The sequence below is a fragment of the Girardinichthys multiradiatus genome, chromosome 15 (genome assembly GCF_021462225.1).
Source record: "Girardinichthys multiradiatus isolate DD_20200921_A chromosome 15, DD_fGirMul_XY1, whole genome shotgun sequence".
NCBI lineage: Eukaryota > Metazoa > Chordata > Actinopteri > Cyprinodontiformes > Goodeidae > Girardinichthys > Girardinichthys multiradiatus.
In genome coordinates, this window is record NC_061808.1 from 14339539 (window position 1) to 14358949 (window position 19411).

Below are 19411 nucleotides of genomic sequence, written 5' to 3' on the forward strand. Positions count from 1 at the left end.
CTGTGACAACTCTGTCATCTTACAACCTTATGCAAAAATGCCAGTTTCATACTTACAAAAAAAATGAAATGAAGATGTGTAACATCAACTTGTGGCTTTTAAGACAAACTTCTGCTAAAAAGAAAAACTATTAGTTCTCAATACTTATTTTGATAAAGTTCAGCAAAAATATAAAATTGCAGTAAATTTATTAGTAGTTTTCAAGTGCTTATCGTGTGCTTTTTTATACAGTAAAATGTATAATAAGCTGACATTGGCTAATTAATGAGTCAGGCTCTCTGCTCAGGTAGACAGGACACTTGGCTGCCTAACAGACATGTCAACCAGAGCTGCCCATCCAAAGTTTTAAAACAGTTTGTTTCCACACCAGGACTTTTAAAACTGCAAATATTTAAAAACAGCAGAACTCACCTTTCTTAGTGAGGGAAAAGTGTAGCAGCCTTTGTTCAACCAGCTGACAGGCAGTGTAAAGCAACAAGTGCTGCATTACTTACCAAGTTTATAACTGTTTAACAATTTACTCAGAAACTGACAACAAAAATAAAATATCTAAATACTCAAACTAGTTTCCATTTTGGTTGTAGTTCCTTTTCTGGCTCCACGTTAGGATGTGGAAATTTAACAAATCAAAGCTTTTTAACTCTTTGTATCAAACCAAAAAACTCAATAACCCATCAACTCTGTGTATGTAGAATACAGTAATAGTTTAGGTTTCATAATGGTGACAAAAAAGCAGCTGTATCTTCACCATTGCTGACGCAAGTGAAAATGAACAAACTATCAGCTACGCTATGTAACTAAAGCGCCACCTGGTGGATTATAATAACATCAGCATCCAGTAACCCCAGAAATGGTTGCTGGATGACAGTTGAAATTGCCGAACAAGCTAAACAAGCAGTTTGAAACCTAATATTAAATTTCAAAAAACATAAATAAAAGGTTAATGGGTCAAAACAAATCTTCCGTTGTCTTTGCACTCTACTTTTTTGTTTGTCTTGTTCTTCTGGGAAAACATCAGTAAAAAGATCAGACCTTAGATACAAAGAAACAAGAGTTTTCGGGACAAAGATAGGGTACATCTTACAGGAAAGATCATTTTTAATGGTCCCAAATTTTCCGAACAACTAAGTGTACACTCGTAAAAGAAAAAAAAAAAAAAGAGAAGATATGACAAAAATCATCACATCTAGAATTCCACTGAATCTTTAATCAAGATGGGATTACAAATTCTCCAAAAAATCTGCAGTTTCAAAGGGCAAAAAAAGGGTAAAACTAGCTCACCTACAGAGGTCTTTAAAAACCTGTTCAAGTGTGACTGAAAACGTCCTGAACATTTAAAGGCAGGTCTTTTTTTGTTGTCATTTACAAAAAAAAAAAAAAAAACAGGTGAAAGAGACAAATAGAGAACAAAAGGAAAATAATGAAAAAAAACTGCTGGCTTTTTTTTTTTCTCTTCAGAGAAAGAACGTCCACTGAGGAGCAACAACGATGACATCAAATGACAACCATGGCAGCCGTTTGCCTCATGCTGCCTCTCATCTGGTCCTATAAACTAACTTAAAAGGGAACAAAAAAGCAACCGACACAGAGAAGGAAACAAGGGCAGGAAAAAAAGGAAGCAGAAAGAAACGGTGAGGAAGGGAACTCTAGGGAGGGAATGGGGTGCATCAGGTGGTTGTGGGTCTAAATTGGCTGACCCATCTGGGTCGCTGTGATGTCCTTCCCTGAGTGAGGGGGGGGGCAAGGGGAGGGGGCAGTGGGTAATGGTCCGAGCACATAAGCTCTGTGTGTACATTTGTATTAGTATGTGGTCTTTTCCTCCAGTTGAGAAATCACCAAACAACAACAAGGCTCTCTCGTAGGAGATCCATTATCCACCAAAACCTTCACGTCCACTCCTGGTCTCCTGATTGGCACTTCTATGAACTGGGTGAGTCTGAGGAGGCGTTATATCCATCAGCAGTCTGCTCCTCATTGGGCCACCCACTCACAGCGAGGGGTGGCTTTTCATTCATTCAATTTGTCTACAAGTTTGATCATTCCTGTAAAGAGTCTATATTCCGAGCCTGTCTGAGCGGACCATAAACTGCAACAGTGATTCTTTACGAGCTCAGTTTGGATTTCTTTGTGGGAGGCAAAGTATCCTCTTTACTTTCTCCGTCGTCCTCTTCTTCTTCTTCCTCTTCATCATCATCTGGATAGTCTACCAGTCCCACTAAACCTCCCTGCAGCAGACAGGCAAAATAACATAAGTCAGATTTCTGTGAGCAGTTTATAGGAAAGTTCAGTTAGGATTTTATTAGATATAGCTTTACTACAGCAGCCATTACACCACTGTTTAAAAGGTGTCTGCTTACAAAGCTGCCACTAATTTGTCCAGATCTTCAATGGGGGGTTTTCACATAACGTCGCGGTCACATGACCGCACTTCGCGATCGCCATCTTGGGTGGCAGCTGCAGTCTGTTTTCGTTGTTTTAGCGTGATCAGTGAAGCAAAACTCCGAACCATTTATTTATCGATGGGAAAAACTTGCTTAATTGTGAGTTGTGCTGCGCGTGGCGATCAAGACCAACGTTCAGTCAATCGTCTGCCAGCCGTGATAGAAAATCAGTGTGAGAAAACAAAAACACTGAATACACAATGCCAACTACATCGGCTAAATCGGATATCCAGGGCGGATTTGGACGGCTTGAACCTCACTCACGCCTGAGGGTGCAATGCACATTTTGAGACATGTAAATAAATAATGTCCGTCTACATGTATTGTAATAATATTCTGGAAAGTATTCTGCCAAGGCCGTGAGCAGATCAGTTGATTCTGAGCTGGGTGGCAGCACTCAGCGCGGTGACCTACTTCAGTAAGCAGCGCTCTTACACCTTGACCAGCTACATGTAAGCTGATTTCCCTTGACTGTTATACTGTAAATATATTACCTACTAATATAACTGTTATGTAAATATCCAAAAAAAGCCAATATTGAACTTATTATGGATTTTTGCTTATGTTGTGGCTATGAAAAAATAGTTGTGCGGCCAATCGTTCGGATTTGCGCTAAACAAACCAACAGGCAGTACATTCAATTCAATTCAAAAATACACTATTAATCCCAAAGGGAAATTAAATGTTGTGGACATATGGATCCACCTTGTTGATGACTGCAATTTTCTTGAGGTACATGGCCTTATCAGGACATATCTATCCGTGGTCAAAAAAGTATGCAATGTTGCAATGTTGTAAAAAGCGTGAAGCGAAACAGACACCTAAGATGGCAGACCGGACGTGAGGCGGCGACTTCAGTGACGTCAATGAAAACCCCCCATTTTGGCAGCATGTTTAATCTCAGAAATTCTGCTTCAAGGAACAGCAATTTGTCAAAAAAGGCATGTGTATTTTTTTTTTTTTGTGTGCATGTCACATTAATCTTTACCGTCTAAATAAAGCCTGTAAAAAATGCAAAGTAGTCCAACGACACACAGCCTGGGATGACAACTGCATGCAATAGAAAGCAGGTGTGGTGTGAAAACTAACAGCTTAGGCATAGTTAAGTACAAGTTTTTACAAGTTTTATTGACTCTCTGGTTTTCAAAACAGGACAGATATTGTGTCAATAGTTTTTTTTTTTTTTTAGACGTGTTTATTCCTTTTTTTTTTTTTTTAAACAGATACCTTTGTGGTTACAGCTGTAGTCGGGGGCGAGCTCCGTGCCCCTGAGCCAGGAGACCCGGGTGATCCGGGAGATCCTGGGTTCAGTGATGCTGATGAAGGAGGACTGGCCAGGCTGGTCTTAGTGGATCCGGAGAAGGAAAGCTTAAAGCTCGGATTCTGCCTGCCTGACAAGCTCGACTTCCCCAATACTTCTTTATCCTCTGTGTCTTTCACTGTGGGTTAAGATGATAATGTGAGAAGAAGTTATTCTCACAAAACAGGACCGCTACTTACATTATGTTTTATCTGAGAGACTGTAAGATCTGTTTAACCCTAGAAGACATTGGCTGCCTTACCAGTACCAAAATATACAAAGGTTTTAAAACTGCTAAAAATTGTATGTCATACCATGCTTTCTCAGGCATTTTTTAATAAGATGGCCAGAGAAAGAAGTTCCCTCCTGCTGTATAGAGCAAACATTCAGGCAGCAGTCCCTCTTCCCTACCCGTTGCTGCGCACTTCCAGTCAGCTGGCTGACAGAAGCCCACTATGTTTTTCCTCATACTTGGGGAATAGGTAAATTGGGCAGTTTGGAAACATTTCTGGTCGCAGAAAACCTGGAGAGTGAAGTTGTGGAGACAAAAGGGGCACCATCCAGTCTTATGAAGGTAACTCTGCTTTAAAGCTAGAATTGGGAAGCTGTTTTAAATAAAGATTTAAAACCAAACTGTTTAAAATAAAAAACTGCTTTTAATACAGTGAAACTGTACCTCAGAGAATCCAATACCAGCCCATGTAATTAATGTGTGGAATATTTTTTACTGACCTTTCTTTACCTAACCTTTGGTTAACTCTAGTTCAAAACTAAAAAACATTAACTGGTCAAACCTCAACTGAATGATTTCACACTTAAAAAGTGTAAGTTAAAAAAGCTTGGGGAATCTTTTATTCAGTTTGTGAAACCAAAGAGTTTTCAGTGAAGAATAATCAGATTGAACTTGTGTCATTTTGCAGCTTCCAGGCTTAAACCAATCTAAGATCATTTTTCTTCCCAAAAATATAACCAAGATTCAAAAACTCTCAAACTGTGGTTTAAAGAAAACGATAATCCTGTTTAGGACTAGAGTTTGAATTTGACTGATAAAAAATTTACTTTCAAATTCTTCATTCAAAAACCTTTATTTTAATTTAGTCAATTCATTTGACAATAAAATGACCTGCAAACCTGCAGTAAATATAAAATGAATTATAACTGCTGAGAACACAAAAAATCATAGATGGATTAAAATGAATTGTGACTAGTTGAATGATCAAGAAAACTGTTGATTAAAACAGTCATGAGCTGCAGGCCTAAAACAGGTATAACATAAAATCCTGCATACATGTAAGTAGTCCTCATTTATAATATCCGGTCCTGTAATTTCTACAGTATACAATTATTTACAAGCTTACTACCAAGGAAATTTTTGATACTTACATTTCTTTCTCTCCATGAATTTACTAATTGGTTCCATGAGGTCTTCTTCGCTCTTCATCTTGTCAGAGGGCGGAACAACTGCCTCGCCATCCTCAAGGTCATCTTCATCTGTGTTAAACCACATCTCCTCTTCATCTTCTAATGTTCGTGCGTCGCGACGGAAGCGGTGGTTCCGCAAGATGGAGCGCATACTGTTGAGAAAAGATGGAAAAAATTTGTTCAGTGACCAAAACTGTTTAAAAAAAAGTGTACAAAGATTTGTTTTTTATTATATTATTACATGACCAAACACCCTCCATCATGACCTTTTAGTTGCAGTGTCAACCACAAAGATAAATATAAATCACATAAAAAGGTAATAAAACGTCATTTGAACATGCTCTTAACTAGGAATTATGAATGAGTCACAGTTTGCACCATTGTCGTTCATTTCTGATCTTCAATTTCCCTTTCATATTTCCCTTAAAACATGAAAACAATCTTATCCATCAGTGGACCCGATGCATTCAATTAAACGTGAGGCCAAAAGTATAAAGAAAATAAGAAGAATCAAAAGCAAAGCATGTACTTATAACTTTTACACATCTTGAAGAGTGGTTAGTTTCAGGGAAGATCTAGTCAAATCCATACTGAATAATCCAACAGGGAACCTTCTTTACACATTCGTTCTTCCAGACAGATAAAAACTAGTGGTCCTAATCATTTTGGTTGGAGTACAAGTAATAACATTGATTGATTGACACAATCCTTGATTTTCTCACCTATCCAGTTTGGGGTTGTCCTGCCTCTCTCGCTGCTGTTCATATCGCAGCTTTAGACCTTTGAATGTCTGAACGTAGTCTACATCCTCCAGAGACTTCCAGTAGTTCTCCACAATGTGAGCTGTCAGAGACTTGATGTCCTCCTAAGAGGAATAGGAGGCAAAATAAACGCATAATTATTCACCAATATAACAAGGTATGGAAGGAAAAAAGGAATGAGACTGAAACAAGAGACCAAACAGAAAAAGATATGAAAAGATGTACAAAGAAGAAAAGCAAGAACCTAAGAACTGACAGACTGCAAGATTTATGTTTGATAAGCACAAAATACAGTGATGGCTCATATTTGTTGGACCAACTGGTCATAGCATCACTTGGATAATTGGGCAATGTCACAACTTTTATTGCCATAAAGAAACACGTTTCTTTAAGATTCTGAGAACCCGGGAGAGCCACACTGAGGACTGTAGCCTCTGCACATGGTCCTGTGCTTAACCCCTACACCACCAGCGCCGCGCCCATAATTGTACATATTTAACTTGTCTGCATGAACATGTAAGCCATGCATTGTAAAAAGCAAACTGAAGAAAAGTACATTTTCTTGGTTAAAAGTCTGTTGTGACAAGCCATTAAAACATCCCTAAACACTTGAGGATTAGGCTGCTTTTCAAAGAAGTTACATTCAATGGAAGCTGGTTAGTTAGAAAAAGACATGCAACAGAAGAGACACAAAAAAATTATTCATAAAAAAGCTATAACAAACCAAACTCCATACGAAAAGTAAACAATCTCTAAATTAGGTGATACTGTCTTTACTTACAACACAATTTTCAACAACTATAAAAACAATTTAGAACCACTGTTTTTGATTTATTATAATTTTGTTTTAAGAACTTGTCAGGGGAGAATACTCACCACACGGACATATTCAAACATCTCAATGATGGCTGAGTTTAGCAGATTGTAGCGCGAGCCGTTGTTGCGAAAAGCTTTAATGACGGGCTCAAAGAGGAAGTTTCTCATGATGTACCGATTGTAGAACTCGTCCTTTAAGCCAACAATCCTCCTCATGAAGCGCAGGGCACCTATGAATGAAGAAACATACATCTAATTCAGAGCTCCAAACTTGCATTAAAATGTAAGGGCAAAACACATAAGCCTTTCACACACATTAACAAATACATTTCTAAAAAAAAAACGTAATAACAGCAACCCACACCAAGAGCCGCCAGAAATTCTTTCTGGAACCGTTTAAACCGTTAAAAACTACCTACAGCTGAGGTCCAGAAATCTGTGTTGTCTTGGAGTGAAAAGAACAGATACAGGTCATTCCCAGTGTGTGCTGGCCATAAGGGTTGATGTCTTGACTTTGTGTTCAAATTGATAATCTTAAAGTCCTACAAATGATCCAATACATTAACAATACATGAGCAAGTAACACCTGGTAAATACAATTCACCCCTTACCCACAATTCAGTTGAGATACTTGCATTTCGTTAAAGCATGATGCGATTTGATGTGATACGTTGGAGTAGTACAAAAGCAAGGAATGATGCCTTGCAATTCAGTGACAATTTATAATAAATTATTGACCACAACAAAACCTCGCCTCGTAATTTTTTTTACACTTTTATAAACACCCGCCTCTCAATTAATGAATCAATAAGTGCCAGTGCAACATTAAACATCTGCAAGTCAGCAAATATTTATCACTCTTTTAGTTGCTCAGTAATGTTTTTTTAGATTATGAACAGGTTATCCAATCAAAGAGGGATCTTTATAGCATTATTTATGTGGTACTATAAACAGAAATACTCCCCCTGACCATGACTATAAAATAGCTTAGATGTGGTGAGAATTTATAACAGAAAGAGACTAAAAGAATTCATAAATAATAGCAGGACATCTTGTGGTATACTAGAAAAGTGCAAAAAAATAAAAATACACATTGGTCATTCTCAGCACTGGATTCTCCCCACATCCTATGCATTACAAAGTCTGTCTGCAGGGGTGTTTGTTGATCCACATGGTCAAGATAAAGGAAATGGCACTGGACTGAAAAGGTCTAAAATACTTTTTCAACATTTATCCCACCACACTTACTGCAGTTTTCTTTACAAGAAGTAGGTTTCCCAACTAAGAAAAATACTACTGCCCCACAACAGAAATAACATAAACAACAGTCCTGCATAGGTCACAAACTTCCATTAAAATGCAACTTTCATCTTTAATTTAAACAGATACTACAGATATGTTTTAAAACTGATGCATTTAGGTTTGATCCTGAAACAGCGCCTAATCTTTGCTTCTCTGTGTATTAAAAAATTCAGTCTTTCCAGTGCAGGCCTGAAGCACGGGTTAACAGCGCCAGGTAAATTAGCTTTGGTCCATACAAGCTTCCATACAAGGGCATAAAACACCACAGTTGATTCCTCTTTTCCTCCCTGCTCTGCGCTCTCGACCATTATTTAGAATTTGAATAAATTAACTTGACTGTCGGAGGAAGGGGGGTCTACCCTGAACCTCCAATAAAACTAACAGAGGAACACTGACGTTCCTCCATGTTCTCCCCCTCCTTGCTCTTCGTGTGTGCGTCTGTAAGGCGCAGCAGTACATCAAGAAATAAATAGGCATGTTCTTCCGCCATAAGTTGGAAGCAATATAGTTCCTCTCCTGCCATGGTACACTGGTAATGTGTGAACACTTAAAGACGTTTAATAATATGCTACATGTCAATGGATAATGGTTGGGGAAGCACTGAAATCAGTATGAATATTCAATACTATTGTATATAGGTTACCAGGCAATAAGCAAAATATTGTTGCTGAGAATATATGGGACTTACATAGTGCCAGGAAGGCGTGCTGAGAGGCAGTGAGAACCAGTACCCTCCTTAAAATATCTTTGTTGATGATGTAGTTCTTGATGTGATACGTGTGATGCTCAACACAAAATGTTAGCAGCTCCAAAATCAGGGCAAGCAATTGGGCGGTCTGAAAATCATCTACAGAGGACAGAACATGTAGACAACTGAATAACAAACTAATATTTTAAATAACAATGCACATTGGCCACATCTAAAAAAATATTCAGTACCTTTACTAGGTTTTTCTTCTGTTGTGTTGGCCAACAGTGGAGCTGAGAGGACATGCATACAATGCTTGTAGAAAAAGCTCAGGAACTCAGTCTTTTCTGTTTTCTGGGGATAAAAAAAGAAGAGTTGCAGCAGAATTAAATTAATTTGATGTGCTATGCCCAAATGAAGGTGAAGGTTTTTAAAGTCTGTCTACTTCAGGTCATTTACAACAGTTGAATACAAGTTAGTTTGATAAATTGAGTTCTGGCTGTAAGACACAATTTCTGCTTGCAGGGTTTATTGTGACTTGAATATTAATGTTACAATTGCAGATTAAGCAGAAGGCTGCAAGAACAAGGACATTGAACATAGTAACCGACCCACAGTTTGTGGGTCAGCAGGAATCCCATTGTCATGTCAATGTTGAAATGACTGCAAACTGTAAAAATAGTTTCATAAGCCATGTTGAAACGTTTCTGTTACACAGAATACTGGTAAAGAAACATATAATAAGCTAAACTCTAACAGGTGTGCAATTTGGCATTAAGGCACAGCTTGGAGTATTATTTGCAGAACTCAATCCTACAAGAATACTTGGAAGCAAATATGTGTCTGGCATGTAACAATGTATCCAAAATAGCAGGTATGGTGGCAAAGCAGAAGTCATATCCTCCATTACCAAAGGCAACTTAAAATTAGAGGAAAAGGTAATCAATATATGTGCTTTCATTCTCTAAATGCTCACAGAGTCTGTTGTCAATTTAATTAATTGATGTCATTTTCCCATTCATTAAAAATCCTTATCAAGACAAAAAAATATTTAAAAAATCTTCTCAGGGCTTGGAGTGAAATAACTGTTACTAAAAGCTGATGTTCCCCTCCTTGAACCGCCACCTTAACGTGGTAGAGGGGTTTGAGTGCTCGAATGATCCTAGAGGCTATGTTAATGCTAATGCGCCTGGTAGGGTCTCCAATGGCAAACAGTCTCTAGGTGACAGGTCAGACAAAGAGCGGTTCAAGAATCCTTCATGAGGACTAGTAGATCGGGAGGAATGGCCTCCCCGATTTGAATCCAAGTGGTGCTTTGTTATTGGACTTCTGTGCTAGTCACGGACTGTCCATAATGAACACCATGTTCAAACATAAGGGTGTCCATCAGTGCACTTGGCACCAGGATACCCTAGGCAGGAGGTCAATGCTCGACTTTGTTGTCGTATCATCAGACCTTTGGCCGCATGTTTTGGACACTCGGGTGAAGAGAGGGGCTGAGCTGTCCACTGATCACCACCTGGTGGTGAGTTGGATCCACTGGAGGAGAAAGCCAGACAGACTTGGCAGGCCCAAGTGCATCGTGAGGGTCTGCTGGGAATGTCTGGCGGACCCCTTGGCCAGGGATGTATTCAACTCCCACCTCCGGGAGAGTTTTGACCAGATTGTGGGGGATGTTGGAGACATAGAGTCCGAGTGGACCATGTTCTACGCATCTATTGTCAATGCTGCTGCCCGTAGCTGCGGCCGCAAGGTCTGCGGTGCCTGTCGCGGCGGCAATCCCAGAACCCGGTGGTGGACACCAGCAGTAAGGGACACTGTCAAGCTGAGGAAGGAGTCCTATCGGCTGTGGGACTGACGGGTACCATGAGGCCAAGCGTGCCGTGGCCCGGGCTGTGACAGAGGCAAAAACCCGGGCCTGGGAAGAGTTCGGTGAGGTCATGGAGAAGGACTACCGGTTGGCCTCGAAGCGATTCTGGCAAACCGTCCGGCGCCTCAGGAGGGGGAAGCAGTGCTTCGCCAACACTGTTTATAGTGGGGGCGGGAGGCTGCTGACCTCGACTGAGGACATTATCGGGCGGTGGACGGAGTACTCGAGGATCTCCTCAATCCTGCCATCACGCATTCCCTGGTGGAAACAGAGGCTGGGGACTCGGGGTTGGACTCTTTCATCACCCAGGCTGAAGTCATCGAGGTGGTTAAAAAGCTCCACGGTGGCAGGTCTTCGGGGGTGGATGAGATCCGCCCTGAGTACCTCAAATCTTTGGATGTTGTGGGGCTGTCAGGGACACAGACCATGACAGGGACAGTGCGTCTGGACTGGCAGACTGGGGTGGTGGTCCCCCTTCATAAGAAGGGTGACCGGAGGGTGTGTTCCAACTAAAGGGGGATCACACTTCTCAGCCTCCCTGGTAAGGCCTACGCCAGGGTATTGGAGAGGAGAGTCCGGCCGATAGTCGAACCTCGGCTTCAGGAGGAGCAGGGTGGTTTTCGTCCCGGCCGTGGAACACTGGACCAGCTCTATACCCTCTACAGGGTACTTGAGGGTTCATGGAAGTTTGCCCAACCGGTCCACATGTGCTTTGTGGACATGGAGAAAGCAATTGAACGTGTCCATCGTGGTGCCCTGTGGGGGGTGCTCCAGGAGTATGGAATCGGGGGCCCTTTATTAGGGGCCATCTGGTCTCTGTACAAGCGGAGCAGGAGTTTGGTCAGTATTGTCGGCACTAAGTCGGACCTGTTCCCGGTGCATGTTGGACTCCGGCAGGGCTGCCCTTTGTCGCCGGTCCTGTTCATAACTTTTATGGACAGGATTTCTAGACGCAGCCAAGGGTCGGAGGGGGTCTGGTTTGGGGACCAGGGGATTTTGTCTCTTCTTTTTGCAGATGACGTGGTCCTGCTGGCCCCCTCCAGCCAAGACCTACAGCATGCGCTGGGGCAGTTCGTAGCCGAGTGTGAAGCGGCTGGGATGAAGAGCAGCACCTCCAAGTCAGAGGCCATGGTTCTCGACCAGAAAAGGGTGGCTTGTCCTCTTCAGGTTGGAGGAGAGTTCCTGCCTCAAGTGGAAAAGTTCAAGTATCTCGGGGTCTTGTTCACGAGTGAGGGAATAATGGAGTGGGAGATCGACAGACGGATCGGTGCGGCTGCCACAGTAATGGGGGCGCTGTGCCGGTCCGTTGTGGTGAAGAGAGAGCTGAGCCGAAAAGCAAAGCTCTCAATTTACCTGTTGGTCTACGTTCCTACCCTCACCTATGGCCATGAACTTTGGGTCATGACCGAAAGAACGAGATCCCGGATACAAGCGGCTGAAATGAACTTCCTCCGTAGGGTGGCCGGGCTCTCCCTTAGAGATAAGGTGAGGAGCTCGGCCATCTGGGAGGGGCTCGGAGTAGAGCCGCTGCTCCTCCACATCGAGAGGAGCCGGTTGAGGTGGCTCGGGCATCTATACCGGATGCCTCCTGGACGCCTTCCTCGGGAGGTGTTCCAGGCACGTCCCACCAGGAGGTGTCTGGGGAGAGGGGCGTCAGGGTGTCTCTGCTGAGTCTGCTGCCCCCGCGACCAGGTCCCGGATAAGCGGAAGATGACGAGTACGAATACAAGCTGATGTTGAGATGGTCTATATAGACTAAAAATTTGAATCATGACATTTTGTGGTATTTATTGCAATAACAGCAAGTGATAAAAGTATTTTAAAATTCATCACAGTGTTTTTATGATTTTTATTATGTTTTCCAGTCAGAGCCCCAAACACCAATACTACTCTAAATATAAAACTCAGCCCTCATCAAGTTGGTTATTTTGGTAAACCACTGCAACTGCCCCTCTAAGCACCACATGACAGTTGTATTCAATCATATTATCAAATCATAGCAATACTGGATACTGTGATTTTTTTGGGATACGTAAACCTCTTGCTTTATAGCTTAGTTGTGACGATAAATAACAGTTATCACAACAATTGTGTTTTTTTTTCTCTCCATATAATGATAATGATAAACTACATATTTACCCACACCTAAACTGATATCTAACTAATATCACTGATCTAAGAGCAGTGTTCAAGCTCACGTTTGCGGTGGCCAACATGTTTTCGGGATCCAATAAAGTCCGTAGCAAACCCATTAGCTGCACTGCTCCACCAAGCTCTGGGTCAGTATCACAGATCATGTGTTCAATGATCAGGTTGATGAGAAGAATATCCTGAAGAACCAAAAAAAAAAGAATTAGTTCATTGCCATCTGTGAGAAAGTGCCATAATTTCATTTTGTTTCAGGATGTCATTTCATATAGACTCACATCATCATTTTGCTGAGACTCCTGCATGACAAATTCTCGTACCATGGAGGGGTTGTACTCCACTAGATATGAGAAGATATCTGTGGCTGCCCCACGCACCTGAACGTCATCCATTCCCTGTTTGGCAAATAAGTATTTTTCAGTTAACAGCAAAAGTATTCCAACAAATAAAAATAGTACTTCAAAAACACATGCAATTTCAGTTTTAACCAAAATAACTAAATCCACTTCAGTAAGTGGGTATATGCTTTAGATCTACTAGATATTTGATTTGTAAATTTCCTACACTGTGATTTTGCTTGTACTTATTACTTGATCTGCTAGTAGTAATTATTATGAGGGTCAAAATAGATCAAATATGCCATTATTGGAGCTTAGAGTCAAACACTCACTTTCCTCCTATTCTCTATGCTTTAACCACAGACATTCCTAAACTTTGCTGCATAGGGATTAGTCATGGAGATCACCAAAACCAAAATGTTGTGAGCCATGTTTGAAAAGAAGGACCCAGCGTAGCATTTACTCTACCAAACAGAGAAAAACAGAAAACATACAACTGCCAGCCTAAAACAGCATTTATAAACTTGACCGGTGAAATGTGTTTATAGATAAACTGAGACAAACTCTTTATTCTGAGAACATAAACAATCTTCCTGTACTACAGTCCTCCACAATAACACCATACAAGCAAAGGTCAAATACATGAACGTAGATGTTACTCTGAGTGCTTTCTAGCCACGACGAAACATGTTGCACCAACCCTCAGCTATCACTGAAATTGGTTTGCTAAAAAAAAAGGGTTAACTAAAGAAACAAACATTAAGTTGTACAATCTGGAATGGCAGAAAAGTAGCCATTTGTTCAATCAAAGAGTATTTGGCTTTGTATTTGAGCTTCTAATCCTTAAAGCAACTGCTTACACTAATGGGAAAATATAAAAAAGTAAATAAACAGAAAAAATACTTTTGCTTTAGCAACCCTTTTTAAAGAGTAAACGAGTACGCCTTCGCTGAACCATACAGTGACGTAAAAGTGAGAACTCGAGTGTCAGTGTTTTGTTTACTACATCTTAGCTACTGCAGCAACTCTGCAGAGAAACATTGCACTGAATTGATCACATTTTAAGACAAGTTTTGCAGCACAAATGTAAAGAAAAAAAACATTCTTTTCTTCAAAAATGTCAAGTTTTTTCCTGTCAAATGTCACATGGGGATTAAATGTGGACATAACAGGAAAGATCAAGTTTCATTTATTAAAATAGTTTAAAGTATTTTACAGTGTTGGTGAGGTGAACACGCTGTAATATAACTCATGTAACAACATTTACCAATATAGGCTCATTAATAATAAAAACTATAATCTGGGGAAGCAATACTGATTAGCCTTCATTAGTGTGTACTTAGACAAGGCAGTTTTATTATATGGTGGCAGAAAACAGTATATTTACGGTCTCTACAAGAGGTTGCATCAAGACATTCATAGTCTATTTAAAAAAAACATTAAATTAGAAAGTACATTTTAAATGTTTTGCCGCTGAATGTGAGCTACTTTTAAAATACTTGTTTTCATTCAAATCATGTAAACTTTATCCACATCGGATTATTTAGGAGACCATTTCTTTCTCATTTAAGATTTTATTTGCCAATGTCGGACTTTGTCCAATTTTTACTTACAATCACACTGGGGGTATGTCTAAATAGCTAAGCATCTGCGATCAACACTCTTAACTATAATCCAGTACCAGGTTGAAGATACAACAATGTTAGATTTTGGGGGATTATAACATGTTAATCTCTTGAAACAAAGAGATCATGATATAGTCCAGATCCTGTCCATTTCTGCCTTATGTTTTTGCAAAACTCATCAATTTTATGTTTTTTTCTTTGAGCTTCATAAACTTATAAACTTTATATAGTGAGACAGCTGCATTCACTGATTAAAATCTGTTTAATGATTATTTTTGGTCTAAATACTTTATTTTCTATTCTTGACACATTTAGTTTTTACATTAGGAAATTGTGTTGTGTTATATTACTCACCAGTATGACCTCTAGTGCAGGTAAAATGCCCATGTTTGACAAAGTCTTGAAAAAGGCGTCTCTGTTTTGAGGTTGTAATGTTTGTGAAAATGCACAGAACTCCTTTAAAAAGTTTACCTGAAACAAATACATAAACATTGCTCTTTGGACGATGAAAGAAAAAAAAAAATTCTGTCTTATTCACATTAAAGCTGATAGATAATCACTAATTATTTTTTTTGCATACCAGTTCTTGTCTTTTGTCATCAACAGTAGCCTCATCTGTTAGCTGTGCAAAGAGGTCCGTCAGGAACTTCTCATCATCCTGACATTGGAATGGAAGAGATTATGAATAGATTATCAACTAGATAATCTGATCAGAACATCACTTTGTCTTGAGACTCTCCAACATGTAACAACAGCTCATTAATTGTGATTGTGTGGTGTAATAAAACACAGTATATATGACACTAACTTACAAATTTAAATATATCTAAAGTTGAATATTCAAATTGTTCTTTTACTTTATGAAAATATGTAATTTACCATAAAATAATCTGGTATTGATACAATGAGTTTTTACCAAAAACACAGTAACACTAAGCAATGTCTTTAAGCTGTTTAAATACATAAAAATGTTTTCATACTTGATTTTAATTTAGTTTCAGAAGGCCATATGCACAGTGAGCTCAAGTCAACAGCGTTAGTGTTTATGTGCTTTTCAGTTTGCTTCAAGCAAAGGCAAACTGATTTACACAACACTTCTCTATCTCTATGGAGACAGCAATACATAAACACTGGTGAGTTGACACAGTGCAACAACACAGGTCATATGGCCATAAACTCTCAGACAACTTCACATTGGGTAAAGAACAATAAGTGGCAGCAAATGTTGTGTATATTCTATATGATTTGTATTACACAGCATTGGTTTCTCACCTGTAGCATGCCCACTATCTCCACCTTATTGAAGAAGATGAAGGAGTGCAGGGTGGACAGCATGTTTTCCTCAAATACAGAAGGCGTGGGCAGCACCATATCCTGAATATACTGCACGCGATATGTCTGGTGTATTTTCTGACGCAGATCAGGATCAGAGATGGGGATCACCTCCTTAAAACGCGCTGTCTTAGTAAGAAACTCTCGATGCCGTCGTGGCTGTGGCAGTGCTGGATCGAATTCCAGACAGCCGATGACGTCCATGATGCACTCATCAGAGAACATCACCTCAAAGAGTGCAGTGCGATTCAGCAGGAAGATGCCTTTTATTATTTCATACAGATGGTGCAATCCTTCTCTGTTCTCCAAGTCCTCGCACACACGAAACAGTTCCAGAAGCTTGCGAATATAGCCTTCATTCTCCACTGCCAATGCCAGTTTCTCACGGCGCAGTGGTGATGGGAGCGAGGAGGCCACCATCTCAGCAAGGTCCTCCAGGCGGTTTAACTCACATGGTGGCAACTCCAAACCTGGGGAAGACATGTCATCGAAGCGCTCCTCCTCAGACTCGTCCACAACTTCTTGCGTGATATCCACAGAAGGGTCCTTTCCTTGCACCTTAAAGATGAGACAGACAGATAAGCAACAGATAGTAGAGCTACATAAATAGCATATTACACTGAACACTAGATATGCATCAACCAGGCTATTCCTTACAGATCCTGATTTCCGGGTTTTTAGAGTTCTGACTTTAAGATTCAGATAACTAATGACATTTTTTTAAAAGGAATATTAACCAATCAAAAAAAAGATATTTGATAAATGTAGTAGTTTTGAAACAAAGACTAAGTGGGGGAATAACAAGATTATGCACTTGCGTCCATTTATGCAATAAACCATATGTCTCTGACCTTTCAGATTCTTGTAAAACTGACCAAAAGTGCATTAAACTACATGTTCTTTGAATGGTGGGAGTTCTTGGTTTTGATGCATTTATTCAACAAGGGAAACAATTAAGGCTGCAAGATAACAGAAAATCTTGCGATGCCAATAGCGCTGGCAAATATTGCGATGACAACATCAGTTGTGATATATGTCTTTTTTTCTTCTTGCCTCTTTCTTATCTGTGCTTACTACTCTCTGCGACCAATAGCATTTTGTCATTTGTGCCCACTGTGAGCATCTGCTGTCCAACTGGCAAAACATTATATTAACATATAAAATGCAAGTTAATAACACTTACACCTACAATATATTGACCAACAACTCCAAAAAGTGTGATATGAATATTCCGCACACTAATATTGTGATGATGATATATTAATGATTTATTGTGTATCAACAATTTATATTTTTCAGCATTTGCTCTGCCAAACATCAATGAGAGCCAATCGAAGGAAAGACTGGCTGATTTCAATTTTTGCCCGATTGACTAATGCATTTCCATTAAATAGACGGATGGAAGAGCCAAACACACAAAAAATAGTTACCTGACATATTTTCTCCCAGATTTCATCACAGCCAGCCTTCTCCTGAAAGCTGAGTGCCAGATCATAATTCTCAGCCTCTGACCATACTATCAATGTATCCTTTTCAAAAGAAAAAACAAACCACATTTACAACCTAGGCACATCAGAAAAGAACATCCATTTTTCAAATGAGCACTGTGCCATGTACTAACCTGCTGTTTCTGGTAGGCTGTGTTCGGGTTGATTTTGGACTCCAACAGTAGAGAGCCTGCCAGATAAAACAAAGATGACCCTTAAGAGTATGTGCAACAAAATGAAAAACCTTTGGAGCAAAGTTCTTATCAAAAAGAATCAGTGTACTTTAATCCCAAAATGGAACATTTCAAAGTTGCAGGAGCAGAAATAAAAAACTACACTAACATATGAATAGCAATAACAAATATGTACAAAGTAAACATTTGTATAAGAAATTATATGCAGATAATATGTCACTTAAGAATCTTAAAATGAATGAAGTATTTCATGTGCAGCTACATGTGTTTACGAAGACTTAACTATACATTGGTAGTTTTTCCACTTACCATCACTCTCTGCTCGAACCAGGAGAGAAGTGCCTTTTAAGCGCTCCACATAGCATGAGGAGACGTGCCCGGTCCCACGGTCATCCCACTGTCTGTCCTCATTGAGGGTATAGACTTTGACTCTCCTACGAGTGTCCGTCATCCTTGCAAGTGATTGTAACCGGTATTCCCTTCCCTGAAAGTCTTTGGGTCTTACAGGGGGGTGACCTCACTTAGTAACACAACTTCAGTTTTACCTCTAACACCTGTCCACTTATGAAGTACTAAAAACAAATTTAAGAGGGGGTTGATCTTTACTTTGAAAATCGTCTGAGAGTGAAAAAAACGTAGGCTCCCCCGATGGATTGTGCATTTACAAGTTTATTTGTTCAGTTTTGCCAAGCTGCCTCGAAAATTATCTCACTAGAGATACAGGCAATGCGCCAGGCAGAAACAGCACAGAAACCATTGTGGCAAGGTAACGACAGTATAATTAACTGAGCGAAGGACACTGGTGTTTTCTCCCAGTACCTACAAAAACAATGGAAAGACACGGCCAGGTCTACACCAATAGCTGAGACAGCGGCATTCAAAATAAACCCTGCCAAATAAACGTACTGCTTTCCTTTCAGTACAGTTTGTACGCCTGCGGGTAACGTTAGCTAACGAGCTAGCTAGTTCGCTCTCTGCCTACGCTCTACATATTCACTATAAAGCTAATGTCTGAAGCAAACTCACCGCTGTTGATCACCGACAACATTGGGTTTTTTTTACCCGCGGACAACAAGCACTGCTTAAATCCAAGGACAGCGTCCCCGCCTTTCTTTAAATATTACGCCAGCTAACTAGCATTAGCTGGTGTCTCTTTCCCAAGTATTCCGCCATGTTCTGGCACGGGGCCGCGGAGAGACCGCTCTCTCATTTGTAATACTTAGACATCCCCAAAAATTGTATAGTCTACCAAAGTGGAGCAGAATAATTAATTCAAGATAGCGCTTGACATTATACTGTTATTTGCCATTCATTTCAGACGTCTTGCTCAGATAACTGCTAAGTACCCCCCTTGAATTTTCAGCCATCTTGGGTCCTTTCACAAGCAGTACGGGGTTTCCGACACTGCAACAACAGGGCAGCCCGCCACATTTAAAGAGACAGTAGTAGGACAGTAGTAACATTCTGACAAAACAAACACTGAGCACTCTATTTTTTCTCCCATGAAATGTATAGCCATCCAAAAAGTAAAATCTTGATTTGAGCCATGTTTTCCCTTACAGATCAGAAGCAGAGTTATAAGTCACTAAATTAAAACTTGATATCTTTATTTAAATGTAAAAGTGACAAATCTACTGGTTAACAAATTGTGAAAGGTCATACACTATCAAGCAACACTAGCAATTTA

The 19411-nt window shown here is 40.1% G+C and overlaps 1 protein-coding gene across 1 annotated transcript; it reads right to left on the reverse strand.

Moving 5' to 3' along the window:
* Window positions 1-1074: 1074 nt before the first annotated feature.
* Window positions 1075-19357, reverse strand: smek1 (SMEK homolog 1, suppressor of mek1 (Dictyostelium)). Its single transcript, XM_047388076.1, has 15 exons — window positions 18034-19357; window positions 17665-17720; window positions 17474-17572; window positions 15984-16601; window positions 15292-15369; window positions 15066-15182; window positions 13027-13143; window positions 12799-12930; window positions 8982-9084; window positions 8731-8889; window positions 6801-6970; window positions 5886-6028; window positions 5125-5315; window positions 3669-3880; window positions 1075-2225 (listed from the first exon to the last, which is right to left on the reverse strand). The coding sequence occupies exons 1-15, from the start codon at window positions 18173-18175 to the stop codon at window positions 2103-2105; spliced, it is 2460 nt and encodes an 819-aa protein (XP_047244032.1). The 5' UTR covers window positions 18176-19357; the 3' UTR covers window positions 1075-2102.
* Between the last annotated feature and the right edge of the window lie 54 nt (window positions 19358-19411).